This window comes from Triplophysa rosa, linkage group LG13, assembly GCF_024868665.1.
Source record: "Triplophysa rosa linkage group LG13, Trosa_1v2, whole genome shotgun sequence".
Classification (NCBI taxonomy): domain Eukaryota; kingdom Metazoa; phylum Chordata; class Actinopteri; order Cypriniformes; family Nemacheilidae; genus Triplophysa; species Triplophysa rosa.
The window spans coordinates 18,158,058-18,183,999 of NC_079902.1; the positions used below are offsets into that span (position 1 = coordinate 18,158,058).

The following is a 25,942-nucleotide window of genomic DNA, read 5'->3' on the forward strand; positions in this document are numbered from 1 at the left end:
CAACACTTAAGAGACATGTCAGTGAAAAACAAGAAACAGTTGATTCATGAGGAGAGCAATCACATTTATTTTCTTAAATCATAATAAGACCAAACACCTCAAAATTGTACAAAATGTATTATAGGCTGTGTAAATAGCTACCTCAGAGAAATTCATTGACTTGTAATGTTTATTTAATGCTTAATTTGACACAATAACACAATTGTAATGTCACTGAAATATCTTCATGTGGAGTGATTTGAATGTAATGTAATTAATAAATCTCCATATAATATATTACTTCATATACAAATTTTCCTTTGATTGACAGCATTAGTTTAGAATTAACTTTAATGCCATTGAGTTGGCTGTGTGATGAATACATGTACGTACAGACAGAAGGCAGGAATCTGAAGGTTTTACTGTATTTCAGGGAAGATCTACCATCTTGTCAGATCAAAGGACTTTTTAATACATCACAGTGAGCAAACGTTTTCGAAAAAGCACCGTCTCGCCATAATTCCGCCGTTTTATTCAGAATCTGCTGATGAATTGTTTTTCTCTTGTCAATGTTGTGGGTATGTGTGCGTTTCGGAAGGGGAAGGCTTGTTGCTCTATCAGAGATGGTTAAAGAATTTAGCGCTCATTTCATCTCGCTGGGTCTCTAATCGCTCTTTTGCTCCTCAAATAGAGCTTCTGTTCTCACTCACGAGGCGATCGGAGATCGGCTGTTCAAATTCAGAAATGTGTAAACCCTCAGGCTGATAACAGCTCCCATCACACACACCTTCTCACTGTCTCACCTTGGCTTCCACCTGCTGATTCTCACTTGCTCTCTTCCACCTTCTAATTCCTCTCACTTCTCTACTGTTTCTCTCCTCTAATGTCTTTCCCCTCTTGAGCATGAATGTAGTGCCTGCATTTCTCATTCAACCTTTGAGAGAGAGGGAAAAAATAATCGACTCACCTCCTCCTCCACCCAGCAGTGTCTTGTTAGCTGAAACGACAGAAAGAGAAAACAGAGAACGGTTCAGGGAAGATGTCAAGACATTTAATACAAAAAATTAAAACAGAAACTCTGGAAATAACTTTGTGACTGACAAAGCAAATACAGTCAGAAAGGAAAAGTTCAAGGATAACAAGTTGGTAGAGTAGTCTGTTTAATATTCTCATTCAGAAAACCTGTTCTCTATTCTATTGTATTCTTTTGCATTCTATCTAGTCTGTATCTATATCTAGTCTAGTCTGTAAATATTTTTAAAAGACCACTTTACACTCATTGATAACAATTGTGCGCAATTTTAAACAATTAGATTAATAGACAGACAGATATACAAATTAGATGAGTCTTTTTTTTGCTGCCGTGTTCCTCTATGTAAACTTTTATGTAAACACCCTGTTTGCATGTGAAATCAGAAACAGCTCTTTGGTGCAGGTTAAGGTTTGCTGTCACGTTCAATATAGGTTGTGCTGCCCATTTTTACCTATCCTTAAAAAGGGCATACAGTATAGGCTATTAAGGCTTACAAGAAAGAAACAACACACGATTTGGCTGACTTATCCATAAATTTATCCATCATTAGTTTTAAGTTCTGAGAATCCTTACCTCTAAAATGTTCAATACATTGTATATTAAACAGAAATCAAGAAGATCAAGGAGAATTGATTCCTGATTGTATGAGGCTTTTGAATGTGCCATACTTCATCAGACAATGGTTACACGGCACCAAAGTAGCGCATGATGACTCATATGGTTTTCTGCCTTAGTAGAATGTGAAAAATAAATATTCTTGAGACTGGTCATCCAATGTGCTAATTGACTTTCGCATCAATGCAGTAAAAAGCAAGGTCTTGAAGTCACGGGTGAAACATATACCTTTATCCAATTTCACAAATTATACTTGTCAAAAGAGCTTTTTACTCAAAGTGCAAAGACCTGATTAATAATAAATATACAAAAATGTTTTCAGTATAAAGTCAATAAAAAAATACTGTGAACTAACACTGCAAATAGTGTTTTGCGTCTGAGTTGAGACCATTGCAGGGTAAAACAGACAGTATTGTTTCATGTTCAGACAGCGGAGCTACAACACAAATGAGCAATAAGATTGCTGATTATTTTTCCCATTTAAAATTCATTACACCTCTGCACATGGACATTAAACCGCATGATGAGTGATGCGCTTATGAGCCCGCAAATAATTTACCAGATGGAGGTAATGCAAGCTCAGACAAACACAATTTTGAATACACACACAACCACAAAAAAGCAACAAAAGCACCGACACACACACTTGCAAGAGACAGACTGACAAACAGAAAACAGTATGGAGAGCGAGGTTACCATAGCAACCCCAAAGCCCAAAGGTTTGTTACTGAAACCTAGTTAATTACATAGGGAGGGCAAAGGGGGAGAGATGGAAACAGACGAGATGGGGAGAAAAGAGCAGAAAAGAGATGTAATTTGCAAGTGACGGCTCCTTTTTCTTCTGTCTGTCAAAGAAAAAAATACTAGTAAGATGATCAGATATTCATGAGGAAGAACGTGAACAGAACTAGTGGGGGACAAAATGAGTGAAGACTGTAAGTTGATAATACCCTGTGGAGAGAGATTTGCCATCTGCCTAAACTCTGTGTGCAATGTCATCTCTGGTACCACAGAGATGATAATGATGGTACACACACACACACACACACACGCATACACAAATAGCTGTAAGGTATATTGACATGATCATATTGTATTTGAAAATGCATTCAAAAAATGCAATCTTATTCAGAACTCTAAGAATTCCCTTCAGGCAAGATGAAATGGATCTGTAAGGAAAACAATGTCCATGAACATCAATACCAAGGTTAGGAATATAAACAAAAAAGCCTCTTGTGCTGATTCTTTGTGTCAATTGGATTCTACACAATCACAGACGGAATAAACACCAACAGCAAAATCATGTCAGGATTAAGATCAAAAGAAAACAGAGGGAGGAACCGAAAGAGAGTTTAACAGAATGCCTTTGGTGAGAGTAAGAAAGAAACGTGAGGTGGAGGGAGAGAGAAAGAAATAAGAAATAAAAGTATATAGATGAGATCAAGAGAGGAAAGAAGGTACAGCAGAAACAAGAAAACAGTATTTTTCTTGGATGCACAAAAATACAGGTAGCAAAAAAGGCAACACTAGAACTGGAGAGATGGAACAAAAACATAATTTTTCTTAAAAATAAAGAACACAGCATGAGTTTACGCACACACACACATGCACGCACGCACGCACGCACGCACGCACGCACGCACGCACGCACACACACACACACACACACACACACACACACACACACACACACACACACACACATAAAAACAAGACAGAGAAACTGAGAGTGAGAGAGATTCATTTTAAATAATCACATCTATCAAAAGAGCCGAGGAAAGTTCCCGCTAGGAAAACTACAGTCTTTAACATTATAAATGTAGCATTTTTAACTGCTTAAAAATTAACACGAATAATTTTTTAACATAATCTTGAAAAGTATTACCCTTTCCTGACAAAATTTTAATTTCTCACAAGAATGCTGGAAATTAGATTAGTTTGAAAAACAGCAGTAATAAATCATTAGAAAGTGAGCTTGTTCAGCAGAGGTGATGGTCAAGTATTTGGAACGGAAGTCCGTGTTTCTGAAATAGCCTGTCACCGGGGGGGAGGGGGGGGGGTTGAGACCCACGGAGAGAGAGAGAGAGATGTCGGGTGTGTGTCTGAACAGATGTCCTTAATGTCTGACACTCCAGAACCCTGCAGACACCTTGGCTTCTACATACAACCGCATTCATACGCATATGCACCATACCACATACTTATGGCAAAGATGGCTTCATAAACATTTAATCCACATACTTTATATATTATATATGCAGGCATGAATGACATGTAGGTCCAAATCAATTCTCCCTACAGTTCAGTGCACTGACAGTTGCGGACATGCATTCTGTACACACTGCGTCACGTGCACTACTAGAGGCTGGCCCTTACAGCAAACAACATGCCATGCATTAAAATTTAATATGACATAAGCACAAATAAAAAACAACTCTGACAATGCTGCAAACAAACACATTCATCCATATTTAATATACAGATCAAACAAAAACAAGCAACTTTTAGAAAAAATAACCATAGTTTAGTGCATGTATTATTTGCATAACCACAGTTTAAATAACTACTGTATTTTAGTGATTGCATTGTCTTTTTTCTACAAGTAAACGCAAATTGTTTAAAAGCATTGTTTTTATATATATAAACCATGGTTACATTATATTTATATTACAAATATTACAAAGACAGAAAGAGTTCATGTTATGATTATTTATGCAATCATCTTCATCCTGATATACACCATGTCTTTCAGTTCGCTGTAAACCCACTTATATTGTATACATCTCAAGATATTGCTGTAATGTTTTAATACTACTTTGACCGAAAAGTGGTCCAGGTTAAAACCCGTTAGTACGGTGAGGAGATGAAGGGGTGGAGTGGCGCGAAGAGAGAGCGCGCGAGACGCATCGCTCTGAGTGACAGGAGAAAGAGAGCGAGGGAGAGAGAGAGAGAGAGGGAGGGAGAGGGAGAGAGAGAGAGCGCGAGAGAGTCTGAGCGCGCGCGACAGTCACAGCGCGCCTGACTGACTGAAGATTGAGGCGGTTAAAATACAAAACCCGTTGAAAATCGCGTTTCAGAAAAGAAGAAAATTCAAATTTATCTGAATTTTAACGAGGATGCCATTTACCCGGACTGAGGTACGTTGCTCTACACAGTTCTTAATGTGAGCTACTTGTTACAAACGGTCAGCCGGAGACGGCTGAGGTACATTTATGTTATGGTCTGGTCACCGGCAACTCTGATTTTATAAGGTGTGTTTATGATTTTAGTATAGATTATAATCGCTGTCGATAGAATATGAAGACATTTTGTCCGAGTGCGTGTTCCTCTCATGTATCTGCTTTTAAGCACCTGTTTAATATGTCTCTCGGGCAGCAGCCACATACGATTTAAATGCAGGCGCTTTGAATTAAGCCCCTGGATTGGGAGTCTCAAGTCATTTATTTTAATGATCTGTGATTATAGCCGCGTCAATGTGTATACTGCCAAAATGATCTTGTTCGTGTTGACTATTTAAATAATGAAAGCTATATAATCTGGTGAAGATTTGCATTTGTTTTGTACTTTCAAACCTGGTGCATGGCTTGGGCTTTAGCTCTGTAATGCATCTGTTTTTTTGCGCTTGTATTCGCACTGTACTATAACTCACTAAAATTGTCCAAAAGATGACAAATAAACGGGATAGCACAGCTGCCTACTGTACAGCATCTACAGTAGGCACCTAAATCATTGGGTAATAAAAAATGGCTTTTTATGGCACAGATTACAATCACGGTCTAAAAAACTAAAAATCACAGTTCAACACTTCTTGTGAGCTGCAAAGAACAGAATGCCTGAGTGATATTTGTCTTTTTACATACTTTTCTATTTAACTTATATTTGTTTTATTCGATTGTTTCTTTGTTGTTGTTTGTTGCATTCATTATGTTTCTGCAATGTTCCCCTTTTTACCGACTTGGTACATTTTTGGAACAAGAAGAGACCAACATCTGTGTAAAGAAAGACAGAGGCAAAGAGGGATTTGCAGTTTTGGGTTGAAGATTATTTATAAAATCCAAAGGCAGTCCTCCGAAGGTCTTGAGGGAAATAATCTTGATTTCTGAAAGTGCAGTTAGTGTTGAGAGAACGAGAGAGAATGTGTGTGCGCATATTAACATGGCAGTAACCCTTTTATATTTGATCACATTTCCTTATTTTATATCATTTTCCCTGCCCTGTTGGTGACAGCCAAGAAACAGTGGGGGTTTTGTAGTGTCGCCAGCATGAGTCCATAGTCAAGCCAACACAGTGGGGCCTGTATGTAACAAACACGCTTCACACTGCATGAATCAAGTACAGTAAGGCCTACATCATGCACGCGCACGCACGCACACACACACACACGCACACACACACACACACACACACACACACACACACACACACACACACACACACCTTTTAAACACAGGCCCAGCTACCCAATGTCTAATTTGGGACTGCAACAGAGAACCAGCAGCTCTACACTTACACTAATTTTCTTTAACATTTTACATAAATACTTTAATTACATAGGAGCAAATCACACACATATATATATATATATATCAAATCAATAAATGTCTTGCAGTGATCTACCGCAGTCAATTTTGGGGCCACGCACATCATGTAGAATGAGACATCTGGGATTAGCACAGTACTTCAGACCCAACTCCTCTCTGTGCAGCAGATTACACAGACTGAGTACATCAACTCTAACACAGATTATCATGGTGGTCAAATGCAGATGAGGGATGAGAGAAAGAGAAAAGAGCAGAAGGCTGAGAGCAACACAGCTCGGGAAGAGAAAATTCACAAAAGATTAAATATGGCTACTGTCAACTTTTCTGAAGAGTAAATATCCCATTTATACTACAAATATCCCCTGCTAAATTGAACACTGACATAACATAAACAACTAAAGAAAATTACAACGTTTGCATTTAATGAGAATAATACTGATATTTTAGCATTCATTTTACTGAAATACAAATGTCATCCATTTTAAAGGGATATTTCAGAGGTAAAACAAAATTACACCATGTTTTACTATTTCAGACAAATTCAGTCAGAGTTATAATACCATTTATCCTTTTTCTTCTAAGCATTAAAATGGGAGTGAATTGTGGATGAGATTTTGAAGCTTCACAAAGTGCATCCATCGATCAAAGAACTGCTCAACACAGCTCCATGGGGTAAAAAAAGGCCTTCTGAAGCGAATCAATGCAATTGTTTAAAATAAATATCCATATTTACTAGGGCTGGGACGATATATCGTGCAATTCTTATGCTCAGTTTCTCAATGAATTACGGTTAAATCCTGCCACATCCGTAAGCCAGAGGGTGCTCTCGCGCAGAAACTCCAAATACATGTAAACGAACCAATCTCATAGTAATTTTAGCTATAGCAGTACTTCCTACTGATCAAAGAGCCGTAGTTCACAGAAAAGCTGTGCATATAACACAGAATTGAAGCCTTTGCGATTTAAAAATCGCCTTAGATTTAGAGAGAAACTTTGTTTTGCCTCTGAAATATCACTTTAAGAAATCAAACACAAAGTTTTGGAAATTTAAATGATCTATATTTCCCAGGTCCAGACATTAGTTTTTTTTCACAGATATGTTTACAGAGATATTTTAAATTGTATCTGCATACAGGGTTTTGGGAGATAAGTAGGCAGCAGCTCTAGCCATTTTATAATTTACAGTTACAGGCATTTGTCACTGGGGTCACTCTGCAGTGGGCTGCATGATAAAAACAGAGTAATAGTAATTACTAATAAAATAAACCATTACTACAGTGTAAATGACTACTATTTTCAACATCCTTATTATATATCATTTAAAGGACACAAGAACACTAGGGCTGTAGGTACACTATAGTTCATACAGATCACTTACAGTACACTGAAAAGACCCTCAGCAGTGGCAGGACACAAATGTACATATATAATATATATATAAATGAAAAAAAGACAACCATTTAGGGTTGGGAATCGAAAATCAATTCCAATTTGGAATTGGAATCGAAAGGCTAGGAATCGTATCAGAAGCAAAAGGAATAGGAATCGTATACTTGAGATTAAAATTCCTCATATCAATTCCTGTGTGCATATTTTCAGAAAGTACACGCGTTGCGTGATCTGCTGATATCTCAATAAAATTCTAAATTAAAAATTAACTATATTTTTACTATAGTAAGCATAGTTTAACTACTGTATTTGCATTTAAAAGAACAGGAATTACCATAAATTTATCAGTTTACCCATTATGTAGTTCAACTCTGGTAATAAATCAGAAAAAAACATGGTTCTATGAGTATATATACACAAAACGGTGCTTATAAATATACTGTATATATATATTTTGCAAACAAGTCAATAAGCAGGCTTAATAACCATACAGGTTGATATCTAAATGTTTTACTTCAACTGTGGAATCGAAACTGGGATGTATAAAGTACATAAAAGCAATACTTGAGTAAAAGTACAATATCTTCCCAGAAACAGTGTTGGGTGTAACTAGTTACTATGTAATTAGTTACTGTAATTTAATTACTGTTCCCTTGAAAAAGTAAAGTAAGGGATTACTCTTGTTTTTTCTGTAATTTAATTACAGTTACTTTTGATGTAATTAAACTAAATACTTTGTGTAATATATGTGTGTGCAATAGTGGAATTGACATCAAAATTCAAAGTCTAATTTTAAAATCTGTGCTTTAATGTATAATTCTCACATTTGTAATACTTTGGTCAGTTAATAAGAGTACTTTATGTAATTTAATATTATTTATTTAAATGAATTAAAAGAGCCCTTTCATGCCTATCCTTGAATCACTTAACTAATCAAGGTTGATATAGGATATAGAAAGTAATTAGTAATAAGTAACTAAACACTTTTTGGAGAGAGTAATTTGTACAGTAATCTAATTACACAATTGAATATGTAATTAGCAACAAGTAATTAACTACTTTTTGAGAGTAACTAACCCAACAATGCCCAGAAAATTACTTTGGTAGAAGTGAAAGTAACCTTTTAGAATATGACTTGAGTAAAAGTCTTAAAGTATCAGATAAATAGTGTACTTAAGTATCAAAAGTACTTTTTATATTAAAGCTACTTAAATATTTAAAGTAAAGTTGCAAGCAAACGTCTTTAATAAAAATGTAAAAAAATTAGCATAAAGATAAAAAATGGTGCGCACATAGAAATGTACAACTTTGAAAAAGCTCTTTCTCAAGCTCAGTAGTTTTATCAGGAACAACATGTTGCCAAATTGGTAAACTATAAAAATACAAGTTCAGAAACCACATCTTTATAACTTTACTTTATAACTTATAACTTTATAAAAGGATAGTTCCCTCCCACCCCCAATATTATCCCTCTTAGAGAACAACTTGGAACAAAATCAGAACAAATCTGACTGGCCCTTACTTCTTTCTTTCCTTGCATTTCCCTTACTATTTTCTGTAAAATAGTCTTTATTTTATATATGCATATTTTAGAATCTTTTAGACTTTAAATCTTATTATATTGTATTGTCATTGTGTTGAATGTCTGTACTAGAAGCTTCCAACACCAAAGAAAATTCCTTGTGTGTGCAAGCACACTTGGCAATAAAGCTCTTCTGATTATGATTCTCTGATTACAGTAAGTCATTTGATAATTCATTGAAACTGAAAAATTTCAATGCTTCCATTGTTTCCCTCATCTGTAAGTCGCTTTGGATAAAAGCGTCTGCTAAATGACTTAATGTAAATGTAAATGTAGTAACAAACATGCTTAGGGGAATTGTATCAGAGTAAAAGTATACATTTTGTTCAAGAAATGTAATGGAGTAAAAGTCTGCAGAAATATAAAGACTCAAGTAAAGTACAGATACTCTCAAAAAATACTTAAGTACTGTACTTAAGTATTTTTACTTTGTTACATTACAACACTGTTCCCAACCCTACAACAAATATATATTACAACACAGTTTACTATGTATTATTAACTGTGTTTCTAAGGATTTTTTTGTTAAAGCCACACGAAAAGAGAAATTTGAGAGATTCCATTTTCTGATGAGTGATATGTGCCTGCCAGACATTAAGCATATCATGATCTAACTATTGACAATAGATGCTAGAATACCATTATCAACATCTATTACCCACTATGGCAAACATCACACACAAATAACAGTCATATTCTTCATACTCTAGCACTATATCCAGAACAGGAACAATCACTCAGTCATTCAGTGTGGCATTAGAATGTCCATTCAATATTCAAGTACGTCTAAAACGCAATAACACAGTGTTTGCTCATGTTTTTCAGCCAGCAGCTGCAATAATCCTACATTTGATTTTCCAGTCTCCCTAGCATTACCAAACACTTGTAATCTGGAGTTTTTATCTCAGTACTCTCAACAAGGTTGCAACTGCCTTGCAGTTGAAAATCATTGCGGCTTGCATCCATAAAGATGATCTGACTCAGCTAAATATTATGGTTTTAATAATTTGGAAAATTAGATCTGTTTTAATAACTCTGTAATGTACTATAACCGGTATATACTGTAAGTGTTTCACATTTAAAATCACCCCTCAGTCTTTTTTAATCATGAGTAGCATGATTGAAAATGCGACAAACATATCGCACTATATAAAACATATATATTAAACATATATTTTATAATAGCAATTTAAATTCTAAATTCTACATTTTAAAGCCCAGTGGCAGAAAGTCATTGTTTACAAAACATCAGTGACCACAACCAAAGTACTTCTGGAAAACCAAAAATTTAACAAGGTTATGTCAACAATACTTTTTTCTTTAAATCTAGTTATGTAATCAACTCTTTGTTCAAAAATTATTGTTTGATTACATGAATGAATCTCAGATTGAGAAAGCACTGAGCTCCTAGTAATGTCCTTTTTTATAGACGGAAATGCAGACAGATTCGTCTTGCTGTCTAAAAAGGGTACAGCTCTCACACAACAATGAGTGTTTTTGTCTTATCCTCTGCCAGGCCAGGGTTGTCATAGATACAAGACCTACGTCAGTGCCGTTCATTAATCAATGTGGCCGTTTTGTGGTCATTGACACAAAGTAATTTTTTATTTCACTAGAATAAAACACGCTACTGTTAGACAGAGATATCTAGATGTGAAAAGTCTGCCGTGAAACAGTCAAGAAAAGACAGCGTTGTCTGAGGAAAAGTATGATAGAGGAAATTGAGTCTGGGGCAGACAGTTTATAGGTAAATGGGTCTCAAAGAGTTGCCTGTATTGCTCTAAAAATCAATAAAATGGAGGCGATATGAACTAAGTGAATGTGGCACTGGATAATTGACATGGTCTGAAAGCAGCCTGAATAGCTGTATTTTTTATTCTATGCAAAACCAGTTCTTATTTCTCACTTGTGAACTTGGCTTTGATAATGCGACTAGTTTTGAAGTTCAGCTTAATTTTAGCATGTGGCAGCTTGAGCTGAGAGGTTAATTAAGTGAATCCTGGCATACAATACCGCACATCACTTCTGCGTTGTCGCAAACGACGTGCACGCATGTGGACCACACTTTGATTAAAAGCATGTACATTTAAAGCCTGCAGCATGCATTGAAATTACATAGCTTATCAAACTCCAACACATGCCTGTTAAATCGTTACAACTCATTTATAATTTACACGCAGAGAGACCCATTCAAGTAGAGTTGCAACTTTTTATATTTATGCTCAGTTACTTTGTAATCAAAGTGATACTGTGTACTGTGTAAAGAATGTACAAATGCATGCACGCACACGCGCACGGCATGATGCCTTGCTGTTTGGCTCTAAATGAGCTATAAAAAAACAAATGCACAGGCCTCCCATAGGACACCAAAGACAGTTCAGCTTAGCAGAGATCTCTTCAAAACATGGTTCGTTTCACTCCCCGCTTTGTGATTGCATTTGCTGAACATGCGGGCAACTTTGTTCACTGACCTAAATGCATGAATAGTCTTTATTTAAAAAAAGCAACTTTCTGTTCAGCACATAGTGGGGGCTGCTTATTATGATATTTGTTCGCTCTTCCAAATGTAAAAGGCTGATAAGAGAAATGTACCCACATTAAGCCAAATTCACACAAACCAAATTATTTCTTCTAGCGCACACACTCGTGGAGTGTTTGTGTTTGATGTTCACAAGCACAGACTGAGGGATGGCAAGAGGTATGATTGGTTTGTTTTGTGTGTCTGCACGCTTGAAGACAGAAAGGGAGAATGGTGAAGTACCCAACACTTAAATTGTCTGCTTACTTCCAGTGACTGCATCATTTACAGAGATACTAGGGGTATGAGTGAAAGAGAAGAAGGGAGCAAAAGGGGAAATAGGAGTGAAATGGTCACACAAGAGAGGAATATTATTTGAAGGCGAATGGGAGCTAGTTAAAATGCATCAATGTAACTCCATCAGACAGTGATTTAGGTATGTCAGTGTTCATGCATAATTCTAATAAAAGCCGATCTCATCCAGCCTTAAGGGTAATTGTTCGCTGGCACAAATATATTTTTTATTTTTATCGAAACCACTAAAGAGAGGGAGATGGGAAAAACTGAATAAACAAATAATATACACAAATGAGAATAAAATAGATTGCGAGACAAAATATGAAGATGAAGCATGGCTGGAGGTAGTGACAGTGACAAATTTCTATCATACATTTATAACACAGATGAGCTAATCACCTTAAGGGAAGTAAAAAATACCAGACAATATCACAAATGTAGCTCAGCAAGCTCTACACGTCCTTGGACATGTTGAATGGCGGCAAGGTCAGGTCATCATGTCATTCAATGTAAGTAACTGTTAAAAATTGGATGTATTTTAAATATAGTATTTTATATTATATATTTTTGAGAACATTAATTAGGAAAGGAGGAAAAATACTCAACAGGACTGGTTAAATAAAATGTAGTTTAGCATTTACCTGTTCATTAGGGACATGAACGTAAGAGTGGCAGAATTCAGGCAGAAAGTGAAAAAGCATAAATTATATCAGTGGCAAAACACTGCATAAAATTTAATGGTCTGTTTTTATGTAGTAGTGTTCTGTAAAAATAAGAGACAGTTTTAACCACAGACAGACAGACAACCGAATGGAAATTATTCCTGGCTGTTCTGTAAAAATAAGAGACAGTTTTAACCACAGACAGACAGACAACCGAATGGAAATTATTCCTGGCTACGTCTAAATGTGTTTAATCGATGAGGTGACTGGAATCATAAACATTCAATTTGCTACATTCAGGCAACGCTGAAAAACAAACTGAATGCAAGTGTATACTTATCATGAAACCAAAATGGTCTATTAAACCTCAGTGTCAAGCACATTAATTCTTGTCTATTAAAATGATTTTATAGGAGATGACTGCTTAGCCGCACATCTGTCTATAAAACGTGTACTGAGACTCAAAGTTTATATGAGCTGTATAGCGTTTGAATAGCATGTTGCAGGTGCAGTTGTACAAACCAGAAGACACCGTGAAATGGTTTCACCATGCTGCTACATTTAGCTCTATCACGATTTAGAAAAGGTAAATAAACCACACACATTCTCCATTTAGTCCTTTCTTTAGTCCATTCATGTATCTTCCTGGAACCTCTTGAATACCTTCATGCTGTTTCTTAGTTAATACATGTCACTCAGAAAGCAAAAGAGACATTTGAATTGCACAGAAGAATACCTTGCTGCTTTTATGTCACATTAAAACCAGCAACAGAACAGTATTACATTTTATGCCCTTGTATGTCAAGATTAAATGAATGCCCTCGTGCACTCCTGTCAAGCTACAACTTTCTATATCTTTTATCCATACATCCTAGTCACATTTTTTTCCTATAATGCAACCAGCCCTAAGAGCAGGGCTGTACGTTAACTTTTTTTGCACATAGCTACAGAGGCTTAAAGTTTTGTAGCACAGGCCAAATAGTTGTAGCACAAGTATAAAAAGTGCAGTTCATTACATAAATAGGCAGGTAAATGACAAACGACATTAATGTTACTTACAGATGGATAAATTAGGGCCATATAATTTTTTTTCCCAAATTCGTTTTTCCTTTTTAATTGTTCCGAGTTCTGTATTTTCAATGTTTTGCTATACAACAGTAAAAAAACCATAAAAAACTCTAGTATACTATAGTATTTATAATATTATAATTATTTCATTATAGTGAAATTCTTGGGTATTGTTTAACCTTACTATAGTAAATATTAAATTATACTATCGTGTTTACTGCAGTTTATAAATTTACTACAAGTAAAAAAAATTATCTGGTTCAAATTAAGCGGACTTTTATTTTGGCGGGTCGTCGCGAAGACGCTTGAGGTTCAGTGTGTGTTTGACGGTGGCTTCACTCCAACAGTGAAACGCTTGTAAAATAAACTCAGAACAGCTCTGTGGATGAAGTTCATGTGTTCATGTACTTGTATAGTGAGATACAGACAAATCCACGACTGTCACGCTTGTAACATGTTAAAGTGTGCAGCTCCTTCACTCGTACACACGCAGTACAAGCAGATGACATATTTAAATAGGCCTGGTCGAATTCCGCTTACTTCCATGTTTTCCCACATCGACTCAATGCAGCCGGAAAACAAGTTTTAATCGCAAAAACTAAATATTTATTCTTAGCAGAGACATATATGTTGCACTGTACAGCCCTGCCTAAGAGGAATGATGGCTTGTTCGTGTAATGCTTTTAATTACACGTAAAACTTGAGGTTTTGTATCACATACAGTACATTGAATGATTCTTAGTTACCTCAATGCTATAGGCCTCTCTATTCCCAAGCACCTTTAGTGCATCTTTATCACATTCACAAGCCACTGACTTTGTTCAGTGCACCAACACTGAATATAATAAGCACATAAATCAGTATAGGCATTTATGCATTGATGGTTCACAGATTACAATAAATGCACGGGTGAACATCCAAGAGGATAGAAGTCAAAATATAGAGAGCACATCAAAACAAGAGAAAGAAGCTCATGGGAAAATAGGGAGAAACATGATGTTTTCCTGCTTTCCTCATCCATGCATCCCTGTCACACTTACCCCTTATCCCCTCTCCTTCTCTTTGCTCCTGCTTGTTCATACTAAAAGGCTGCAGTGTGTGGGTGTGTGTTGAGAGGCCGGTCACATCCCTGCGTCTCTTGCCATTTTCGCTCCCGTTGCTGAATTACCCCTGATTACCTTTAGCTAATTATCATCAGATCTTAGAGAGTGAAACACACACACATTACTATTCAGCACGACATAGACACTGACGGTAGAAGATCTGAGACATCACTGGACCGTGATCGGTACCTTTATAGGCACATCTCATCAAGGTGTTTGTACTTCACTGTCAAAACATCTCTGTGTAGCAATTATATATATTTTTCTTGCGTTTCTGAATAGTACGTAATTACGAGTAGACTGTGCAATGAATTAGACTGCTTCCCGAAAAGAAGCTTTGAAGCATCATTAGCGCAAGACGGGTCTGTCGTTTCGTGAACACAGCAACCGGCGAACGTTCATAGAATATTCTACAAGACTCCTTGAATGCACAGTTGCATTGATGAAACTATTTTGAAACAGAACTGGACTGCAGACTATCAGTACAACGTTGTAGCCTGCAGGCCATGAGCCCTAGTTTCACAGGCATGTGCTGATATGGGAGCTGATAAATATCCTGACACACAAGTATGCCCCGTGGCCCATGCTCTGCTATTACGATGCCTAGCTTTGTAGCCCTAATGTAAGTATCATATGCGTGCGTGCACAGTCGCTGCTCAGTAAAACACCACACAATTCTCGAGGGCTCTGTAACAATCATGTCATATTAACCGAAGTTACTGCTCTTATGTGCAAGCCATCAGACAGTTACATAAAGCTCCCCATTTATTTACATTGTTAGCCAGCCAATACAACAACACTATTCATCAATGCCTGTCGTGAATTAATAATGAACTGGATTTGCTAGGAAATAATTATTTCATGATGTACTTGAGTAATATTTTATGACAAAGCTGTGTGAGGGACGCGATAGACCATTAAGATTTCATGCTCCTTCATGATCCTAAGACAAAAGCTCAGTGAGAGTGACTATGTGGGTTTATGTATCCGTCTTTATATCAGTGCTGTGAATTCATGTTATTGTGGATTTAAACCCTACTTGGCCTGACAGTCATTTCTGCCTCCAAATTTGATTCCAATTGGTTCATCAATCTTCCTTCTTTCTTCCACTCCTCCATCTGCCTCTCTCTCTTTTCCATTCTCTCTCCCTCGCTCAGCAAATGAGAATTTGAAAAGCAGAGATGGGTAGGTTACGTGCACAGGATGGTAAAATGTTCGACACAGGCTCACACACACGTATGCATACGCACACACACAACATGTTTACCCTTATATATGCAGGGACATGCGTGTGGGGCACTGATGCGCACACAGGGTGACAGATGTGTCACCTACAGTCGCCATTTTAATATGGAGGCATCTGTACCATCAGCAATATTAACAAACCAGGAGCAGTGGATTAGCACTGTACCTCACTCCTGGCAAACATTATTACTGTCTATTTTCAGCATTTACTCAAGCACACTTGGTGGTGATGGAGGTCAGTGTGAGCATGCCAGCAGCATAGATCTAACCGCTTATCATCTTCCATCATAATCCCTTCCCTAATGTGACTGTCCCATTACACCACTCAAGAGAGAAGGCAGAGTGAGAAAGGTGACCAGTGAAGGGCAACGGGCTGTGCAGTTTTTGGTTTTTATACTGACCAGACATTTAATGCATCTGTCTAAATAGCCGTTTTGTTTTTTATTATCTGCAAGTATTGATTTGCAGAAATTCCCCTATATGTCCATTGATTTTAATTAGCCTTCTTTGTCCTTATTACTCCTCCTCTGCTCAATTCCCTTTACATTAGCCGTGCGCCTTGGAAATGCTCCCCGTCTCCTCACACACATGCTACTATGACTCTCTGCTGATCCATCTTCACCAGGCTGCTGCGTCCACATAGTGCATTAAATTTCTGCAATAATGTTTTTGATCACTCCCAATATCTGACTGGACTGTGAAAAAGCAATTAGACTGGGAGTCAGTGGGACCCAGAGGAGACTTTCAACATCACAAACACAAATCAACCATGTCAGGCCTGGGAATTTAAACAGATTCAGCACACTATGATACAAAGAGAGTTAACAGTTGCTGGTTCAGAGGCTGAATCCCTTAGGAGCAGTTCTAGTAAACATAAACAACGAATACTCAATGCGAAATTCTAAATATATGACCACATACTGCACATAATTTCAAAATCACACAAAAATCAAGTATAGGTTAGCATAAAAAATGATTGGTCTGTCTAAAAAACCGAATACAATACAGCGGAATGAGTGGAGGTGGATGCCATCATTTGTTGCTCTTCCTCAGTCTTGTCAACACTGTGACCCACTTTGCAACAATCTATGTGTGCGAGACTTCATTTTTGTTTGGGCTATGGCTTGAAGCCGTCAGTAAAAGAGATTTTCCACTTAATTCTGCACACTGAACTTCGACTTCGCCATTTTCAGAGCTGACATTCTTTGAAATACAGTTCTTTATAGGTCGGGCCAAGTTTAAAGAGAAATGACACACTGTGAATATAAAAGTATTTCTTCCTGGCCAGGCACTCCTAATCACTAAAAATGTTACCTTGGTTTTCTTCACAGGTGACATGGTCTCAAAGATGAGGGGAAATAGCATTCCTGTGTTCTGCCGATCAAGAAAACACAATCAACATGAAGTCAACTTTGATGGACACACTACAGCTTGAATACACATCATCAGCTTGGATATACTGTGGCTGTGAGGGAGCGGTGCTGGTTGCCTTTGTTGACTGAGACTGGAAAGATTCCCAAGGATCTTCTGGCAAATGTTATGCTTAATTCAGTGCCTACAACTCATGGGAATCTTACCATAAAAAGCTGCAATTTCTATCGGTTACTAACACCAAAGGACATAAAGAAGACCTTGAGCCCTTTATCAATTTCCAGAATCAAGAGAACAGGTGAAACCGCTCAAAATCAGACTGCTCACACCTACACAGCAAGGCCAAGGACAATGTGGTATACTCACTAGATGGTAAGAACAGTTATTAAGTTCTGTTTTAAAAATAACCAAAACAAAATTGCTTGCGGTATTTTGCAGTGCTCCAATAACAAAATTCCCCTTCGACTATGATGCTGTTTGCCTCTGTCTTAATAAAAAAATAAGAGATAGAGTTTTGTGCCGATAGATGAAAGTGGAGGGTGCATCTGAAATTCAACTTTTGAACTGAAGCACACACCAAAAAAAAGAAAAGAAAGGAAATAAAGACTTAAGGAGCATAAAAAGATTTAGGCAGGATGAAAATGCAGGATTTATACAGGAGGATCAGCAGGATAAAGAGGAAAAGAAAAAAATAGTATGATTAAAGAAGAGTATAAGAAGAGATTACAGACGCACAGTGGGCGGTTATGGAGATGACCAGGCTGAAAACATCCTTCAGTGCTTAGAAGCATTTGAGTGAAAGAGCCAGTGAGATGGAAATAGACCAGAGCTGTAGAACAGAGAAAATGTAATGCTATCCTGTCTACATACAAATTTTTGTCATTCAAACTATGCTGCAAGTTAGAGACAGACAGCGTCTCACTCCCAGTCTGCCTTCTAAAAGCAAACCTACGGCGTACAAGTTGTTTTACACAACGCATCCTTTCCTTTCATAAATATTACTTTCTACAGTCCCACACACATACCAAATGAAATGCACATTCACGTAACACACACACTGCTGTTTTATTTCGCTGGCCTCAGCTAAATGGATTATGATGAAAAGAAATGGCCGTAGCATAAAGGCACATTATATTAGATATTCAAAAGAGTGGCTTTTTGCCATTTTCTTTTTTTCTCCTTTCTCTCCTTTGTGAGAATACACTGGCAGGCCTGAGAGACAGCTGATTTTTTCTAAATATATCCAAATGTATACACACTGGGAGAGCCATTAAATATGACATTTAAATTGCTCCCATTTTCAACGCACCTCATTTAAAAAGACAGACAAATAAGGAGAAAGTCAAAGTGGCAACAATGATATCAGATTTTTAAAAACCCTAAAAATAAATTACATTGGCTTTGCACGTTTTTCCACATTTATTATAAATGTTGCCTGTAGTCAAAGCATACAAGACACACACGAATAAAAACAAACGAATAAAATTGTTTGTTTTATTACGAATAAAAACAAACGATTTGTTCAGTTTTCTCTCTCTTTATCTAAGCCATATCTCAATCAGATTTGCATGAGCACAAGCTTTCTGTTTAAGGGTTTGTTTTGCATGTAGTCGCTGCCTAAGGTAACGACGTTTGTAACCAAGGGGCAGGCAACGAACTCCCATCTGGCCTGGCCTGCAACACAAACAACCTTGAGTCCGATCCCATGGGATGACAGACAGCAAAAAAAAAAAGAATGAGGCCCCAGCAGAGAGAGATGCATATAAACCCATCATACACAAACCCTTAGAAAGCAAAAAGAGGCATTTTGGTTTAGTGAGATAGTGTTGTAATTGTACACTAATTTTATAACACAAAGAATTATGATATATTATTTCCCTTTCCTTAAAAAATGGAATTTTAGGAAATGTGAAATGACACATTGTAAAATAAAATGATATTTGACAAGCTATTTAAAAATCAGATGGTGAATGCATACATTTCGTGTTTGGTACACTTTAAACCTGAGACAGGTTTTCAGCTAAAATAAAATAAAAATATTCATTCTCTTCCTTTCACTATTTTACATTGATAAGAGTCACTGAGAACACATAAACACACAATTCTATAGGCCTTCTAGTCAATGACTGGTTAAACAGTGAAATCTCTGTTGGGCATTTCACATAGTTTCTCTGAATAATTCATGCTATTTTGAAAACAATAACAAGCAAGAAACAGCATCCAATATGCATGTCAATTTGTTGTAAATGTCTGTGCTTTTCATCAAAATCTCAATTGCAAATCAGACAGAAAATGAGAGCTCCAGCTCACCCTTCTGTGAACCCTTATAAAACCTGGGCTAAAATTAAACCAGTGATTTATTCAAACTCTTTTCCCCGAATCACATGAATTCTAACATGACTTAATGTCACTCCAGAAATAAATCTGTAATTGTTTCTTAAATGTCAGTCATATTTAATATATTCAGAGTGACCACCTCACACCTGCGATTTTCAATGTATAATGCAGCAATGTGATAGTTACAGTCACCTCTTTATATTTTCTGCACACATATTAACCTCCATCCATTTGCCTTTATTTTCAGGCCTTTTATATTCTAATGTCTCAGCCTAATGCACCCTGTGTTATATACAGTACAGTTAGCCATTCTGGCTGACTTAGTTCTATGCTTTAACTTACAAATGTCTCAAATTACCTATAACGTCTGATGTATTGTCAAATTTAAGCAGTATACAATATTACAGTACATGACCCTAAACCAATGTACTAACGTTTCTTATACAAAATTTCTCATACACTTTTTCATTTGTTTCCACAGAGCTTGTGACTGGAAGCAAAAAAGGACAAGAAAAGACCTGTGTTCCCCCATTACTGCATTTTTTGGAAATTCATTTAAATTGACTCACCAAAAAGAGTGGGCTACACTGCCTTGAACTATGGCCACAGAGAGCCTTATTGAACTCCGCGATTGGTTGTTCCTACTTCTCCTGTGCCTGACGTTATTGGTGGAAGTCCTCGAGTTTGCCGCAGCAACGGCGGCTGCCGCCGAGGCCGCTCTCGGAGAGGCTGAGCTTCAGGGTGAAGTGCCATGTCCCTCCACCTGCAGGTGTGATGATGGCTTCATTTACTGCAATGACCGAGGCTTAAGTATCATCCCTCCGTTACCATTAACTGCAGCTGTGCTCTATTTGCAAAACAACCGAATAGACAACGCTGGGCTACCAACATCTTTAGAGCAACGACTGACCATCAGAGTAGTCTACCTTTATGATAATGAACTTGACGATTTTCCAACACATCTGCCTCCATCGTTACGGGAACTCCACCTACAGGACAACAACATACGAACTTTACCTCGCTCTGCTCTTGCACGACTCCCCTTGCTGGAGAAGCTTCACATGGATGACAATTCGGTTTCCACCGTAAGCATAGAAGACAAAGCATTCGCCAACAATCCAAGGCTGCGACTTCTTTTCTTGTCACGTAACCACCTCTCTAGTATACCATCAGGACTGCCAGCATCACTTGAGGAGCTAAGGCTGGATGACAATCGAATTTCAACTATCCCAACGCACGCATTTCGAGGACTTTCCTCTCTAAGACGTCTCTTCCTTGATGGAAATCTGCTGGCAAATCAACGAATCGCAGATGACACATTCTCACGTCTGTCCAACCTAACCGAGCTCTCTCTGGTTCGTAACTCTCTCCAGGCCCCGCCCTTAAACCTTCCGAGCATGCATCTTCTTCGTCTCTATCTACAAGACAATGCCATAGCCCACATGCCACGAGGTGCCCTGGATGGCATGCGAAGACTACAGAAACTGGATATATCAGGCAACAATTTAACAACTCTTCCAAAAGGTTTGTTCAAAGACCTGGACAGCCTTTCGCAGTTACTTGTTCGAGGGAACCCGTGGTACTGTGGCTGTAACCTCCGTTGGCTTTACGACTGGTTGTATGAGCGAGGTACATCAGTGACTGTGAGAGGTTTAACCTGTCATGGACCAGAGAGAGTAAGAGGCATGGCACTACGGGACCTTAGCAGTCATTTGGACGACTGTGAGATCAGCGCAGACAACGCTGGAGGGATGGTTGGAAATGATGCAGCAAAAAAAGACACAGGCAGTTTTCCAACACAAGTACCAGCAACGACAACGTCCCCGCTTCCCCAAGGGTCTCTTTTCACCCTCAGGTCCAGACGGCCGGGACACAAGTATTCTGATATAGGACAGGATAGTCTTGGCGGAAGTGGCTATGTGGGTAAATCATTATTAATAAGTGTGAAACCACTCACACCAGAAACAGTACACGTTACCTGGCAGGCTGCACACGTTGTTCCCTCCTTCAGACTTTCCTGGCTGCGACTAGGAAACAGTCCTGCGATGGGGTCAATCACAGAGACGCTTGTGCCAGGGGATCGACGGGAGTATTTACTCACGCAATTGCATCCCCAATCAACTTATATCATTTGCTTGGTGCCTCTTTCTGCAAGCGAAGGTAGAAGAACCCCCTTCACGGCAGGAGGCGGCCTAAACATAAACACAAACTCAGAACACGAGCATCCCGCTTGTGCCAAAACAGAGACCGATCCACTGGAACAGCCTATTTCAGACCAGGAAAGCGATCGAGGAGCTGACCAATTATCAGCTTTACCGCTCGCTGGGATTATAGGAGGCGCAACAGCATTGGTCTCTTTGTTCTTAATTTTTGGCATCTTCTGTTGGTATGGACACCGCGCAGGGTACCTCGCGCCAGGTGACCATTCCATATACGGAAGGGACGTTGTGGCATCGCGAGGTGCCGGCAAACATTATGATGACTATGTAGAATCTGGAACTATAAAAGACACTTCAATATTGGAGATCAGGGCACACGGTTTTCAAATGACGCCGATGTCTGCCCAACAGCCTTTGCAGCCCAAGGCAAAAGTTGAGGATATGACATACATCCATACTATTTTTCCCTCTAATAATACAACTCTTTATAGGAGCACTCTCAACCACACTGGAAATCCAGGTTATGGAACAAACAGAGGGTATAGAGAAGGGGGAATACCAGACATAGATTACTCGTACACGTGATAGCCTTTTTATAACCCCCTGCCTATTGTGTTCCTGTCTTCGGGTAATGCAGTTTGGTGAGGGTTCTTTTTCCCTAGGTTCCAAAGTAGGGGTGTGCCGATTTTCTGGGGACTTTTTTTACTTATCACACTCATAATGTTATTACTGTATAGTGGAATTTAAGTAGTTTGTTTATTATCTAAATACCTATAGTTAACATAGCATAGTTATTAATTATACCATTGAAGGATTGGTGTAACATTAAAATCTGGATTTAGTCAATTTAATTGTAAAATGTATGCCACAGAATAAACATCAACAAAAATCATTCCACATAAGAGGATCTAAATTAAAAATTCTAAGAAAAAATAAAACACCAGTCTACAAAAAGTCTCATAATTAATTTTAAAATGCAGTATGTGGACGGCATCATACTACAGACACAATACATTCAGTACACAAATGTTAACATGGTTAACCTTAAAAAGGTTCATAAAAAGACGCCTGTGAAGTCCTCTTATTGTGAATGAAGCAGGTTTTCATTCGGCACACCCCTATTCCAAAGTACCCTTTTGTGCCTCCTTCACTCTATTTTCAAAACCTTGTTCTTTAAGGGCGAGACCCGTAAACATCTATTATAGTCAGAAAGTGCCAGGGATACAAGTCTTGGTGTTGATGTTAACCAATATTCTGCAGATAATTGAAGCTGTTCATGTACCAATGATTATGAGTTTCCTAAAACTAGCTCATATAAGGGTTAGCACGATGACGAGATTTGGGACCTGGTCAACATAGGTATAGTTTTACTATGTGGATTGTATCGTGTACTGTATATATGCACTGGGGAAATCTCATGCCTTTCCGTTATTGGGGATACTGACAGTAAGAAGTCTTTTCTGAAGCGTGTTATTCAAATATTTCAGTTCAGTCTCCTCCTTTTTTGAGCTTTCCCTTTATTCTCTCTATTTCTTTTGCACGCAGCACGAGGACTTTGTTCCTGACCCAGGGAGCTGACAGTTGTGATAATGGTTTTGACAATGAAAGGCCTCAAATTGCTACTGGGTTTCTTTTCTTTTAATGAGAGTGAGAAAAAAGCAAGTGAGACAAAAGCAAGAGTAGGAGATGAAGGCAGGGAGAAAGGTTTCATGTTCGTAAAAGAATAAAAAACAGACATTGAAAATCTTGTCTGCAAAAAAAATATTCCATTCATCACATGAAGGAGGTTTCAAAAACAACCAAACAATTTACAAAGCTCTGTAGGTTCACCTCAACAACAGACAACCGCATTTAAATGATGATGTTTCCAGAAAGCAAGTTATGACCACGAATATATATCACGTCATCACACAAAATAGAAAGCCGGACTTAAAGACAATCATAAGGGGGAACATCTAATTGATGAATCAATCCAAACTGACAGGCCAACATAGATAACAGTCCATTTAGCACTGAAGAAAAGCAGGCTAAAGGGGTAGGGTTTAATACAGAACATAACAGTCTTTTGGGAAATGTCATGAGCACCAGATTCATCAAAGTAGGTCACAATACACATATATGTGTCAGCTCATTACAATGTTTGTGTGTGAAACACTGCACGTGTCTATACCCCTGAGTTGCAGGAAAACAGAAATCAGGGATTACTAAAAATTTAACACTGTGACTGCATCTTGTGTGTGGCCCATAAAGGGAGAGAGAGAACAAAGGTCTTTAACCGATTAAAGACAATCCACTTTTTTCACGCTCTGACTCTGTGACGCATTAGCCTGGAGAGTTGAAAAGTAGGAACGCTGAAAGAATATCTCTACCGGATCTGAGATTTCCAGCCTTTTGTGATGCATTTTAAAAGTGAACTATTCAAAGAAATAGTACATGTAAATTACTTCTTTCTCTGGTTCTAGATATGGAATACCATCATGATGGATAGTAAATAAAGCTTGTTATCTTTTTCATTGATATATGTACGATTAAAAGTTGTGATGAAACGCATTATTGATGTGTACCTAGTTAATGAGATGAGATGTAGAATATATAATCCATAATCTGAGATTAATGTCAAATCTCTTTTATCAGGTTATAAGGACATTATGAACTTGCATTTATGGATTTGGCAGAAGCTCTTATCCAAAGCGATTTACAGTGAATTCCAGTGTGTTCCCTGGGACTCAAACCCACAGCCTATGCGCTTAGAACACAATGTCCAGCCAATTGAGCTGTGGAAACTAAATAATTCATAGAAAATTTATACAATAACATTATATATGACACACACAACTGTTGGTAGAGTGAATAAGAATGTGTTTGTGTTTGTTCAAGAGCAGACAAGTCTCTAGTCTTGAGAGTGGTAATGCCTGTGTAAGCAATGCAGAGATCAATATAATGAGAGGGTAAAACATAGACTATCCAAGAAAAAAAATGGTTTTAAGATCAAGCCCTTCAATTGCAGAAGAAGGACATGCTGTGCTATTTGCACTCCATTTCTCAAAGGAATGTAATTCTAGATAATTGGAAAACAGGTTTTTTCACATCCGTTTACAATTCACAGCAACTTCTCCAATTATTGACTCTTTATTAAGTGTACGACAGGTGTTAAACACTGAAGACAGTTGCAGACACCAACATATGGTGGAAGTCATAGATGTGTCATCCATAAGTATCTGCTTGAAACGTGCAGTAAAACATGCATAACTTTCAGCTACATTAGGGACAAAAATATTCTCACAATGCAGGAAAACTTGACATTTGCTACACTGTGTACATCCCAAATGTCTCTGCTATTCAAATGCCTTAATGAACATCGCAAATGGGGTCTTAATGTGCTAAGGCAGGAAGGTTTGTGTAAGGATAGAAGACATCATTAACTCTGAATAAAAAAACGAATTCAATGGAAAGTCCTCATGATAGTACTACCAGTACGTATGTGGGTGGGCAGGAGTGACCCTGAACGTAGTGCAGTCGCTAAAATTACCAGCTAAAAGGCCAACTTCACAAAACCCAACAATTAACTTTTAATTTTTGACGCGTCCCAATTACTGGTAAATCAAACTCCCAAGAAGCTACACCTAGTGGCTTCGCAGTGGCTCTTGTGTTGTACCATGTGAAACCAAACCGAGAACTACAATTACGCCGAACAATTGCACCTAGCCAAACACAAGCAGAAACTCTCAGAAGTCACCCCTGATGAACCGCACGCCTCCTTCCCCTGCATTTACCACATCGGGTCAATTAAGCTAATTAGACTGAGAGGAGACCAACAATTTCACGTTCCTTCATTGGCGCTAAAGTGCTGATTGATTGTGAGAGAATGGTATAGGTGGGAGGCTTTTAACCAGACTTGAAATAATTGCCGTGGGGCTGCCGTTCTGCAAACACGCTCATTTTTCCCCCCAATCGAACACATCACTGATATCGTAAAAGGTTTAGCAAGTGATTCTTACGCCACAGGCAACAACTAGAATTTGAAGCACTGTTTGAAAAATCCG

At 37.9% G+C, this 25,942-nt stretch overlaps 2 protein-coding genes across 2 annotated transcripts in view; one reads left to right on the forward strand and one right to left on the reverse strand.

Annotated features, from left to right (window-relative positions):
• Positions 1–25,942, reverse strand: part of macrod1 (mono-ADP ribosylhydrolase 1) — a 50,663-nt gene that overhangs the window by 17,853 nt on the left and 6,868 nt on the right. The window contains exon 4 of the mRNA XM_057348977.1: positions 947–976. Within this exon, the coding sequence (XP_057204960.1) occupies positions 947–976 (30 nt within the window). The remainder of the gene's footprint in view (positions 1–946; positions 977–25,942) is intronic.
• flrt1b (fibronectin leucine rich transmembrane protein 1b) lies at positions 4,560–24,449 on the forward strand. The gene is made up of 3 exons (XM_057348976.1): positions 4,560–4,764; positions 17,364–17,775; positions 20,222–24,449. Exon 3 carries the CDS (start codon positions 20,340–20,342, stop codon positions 22,482–22,484), a length of 2,145 nt encoding a protein of 714 aa, XP_057204959.1. The 5' UTR covers positions 4,560–4,764; positions 17,364–17,775; positions 20,222–20,339; the 3' UTR covers positions 22,485–24,449.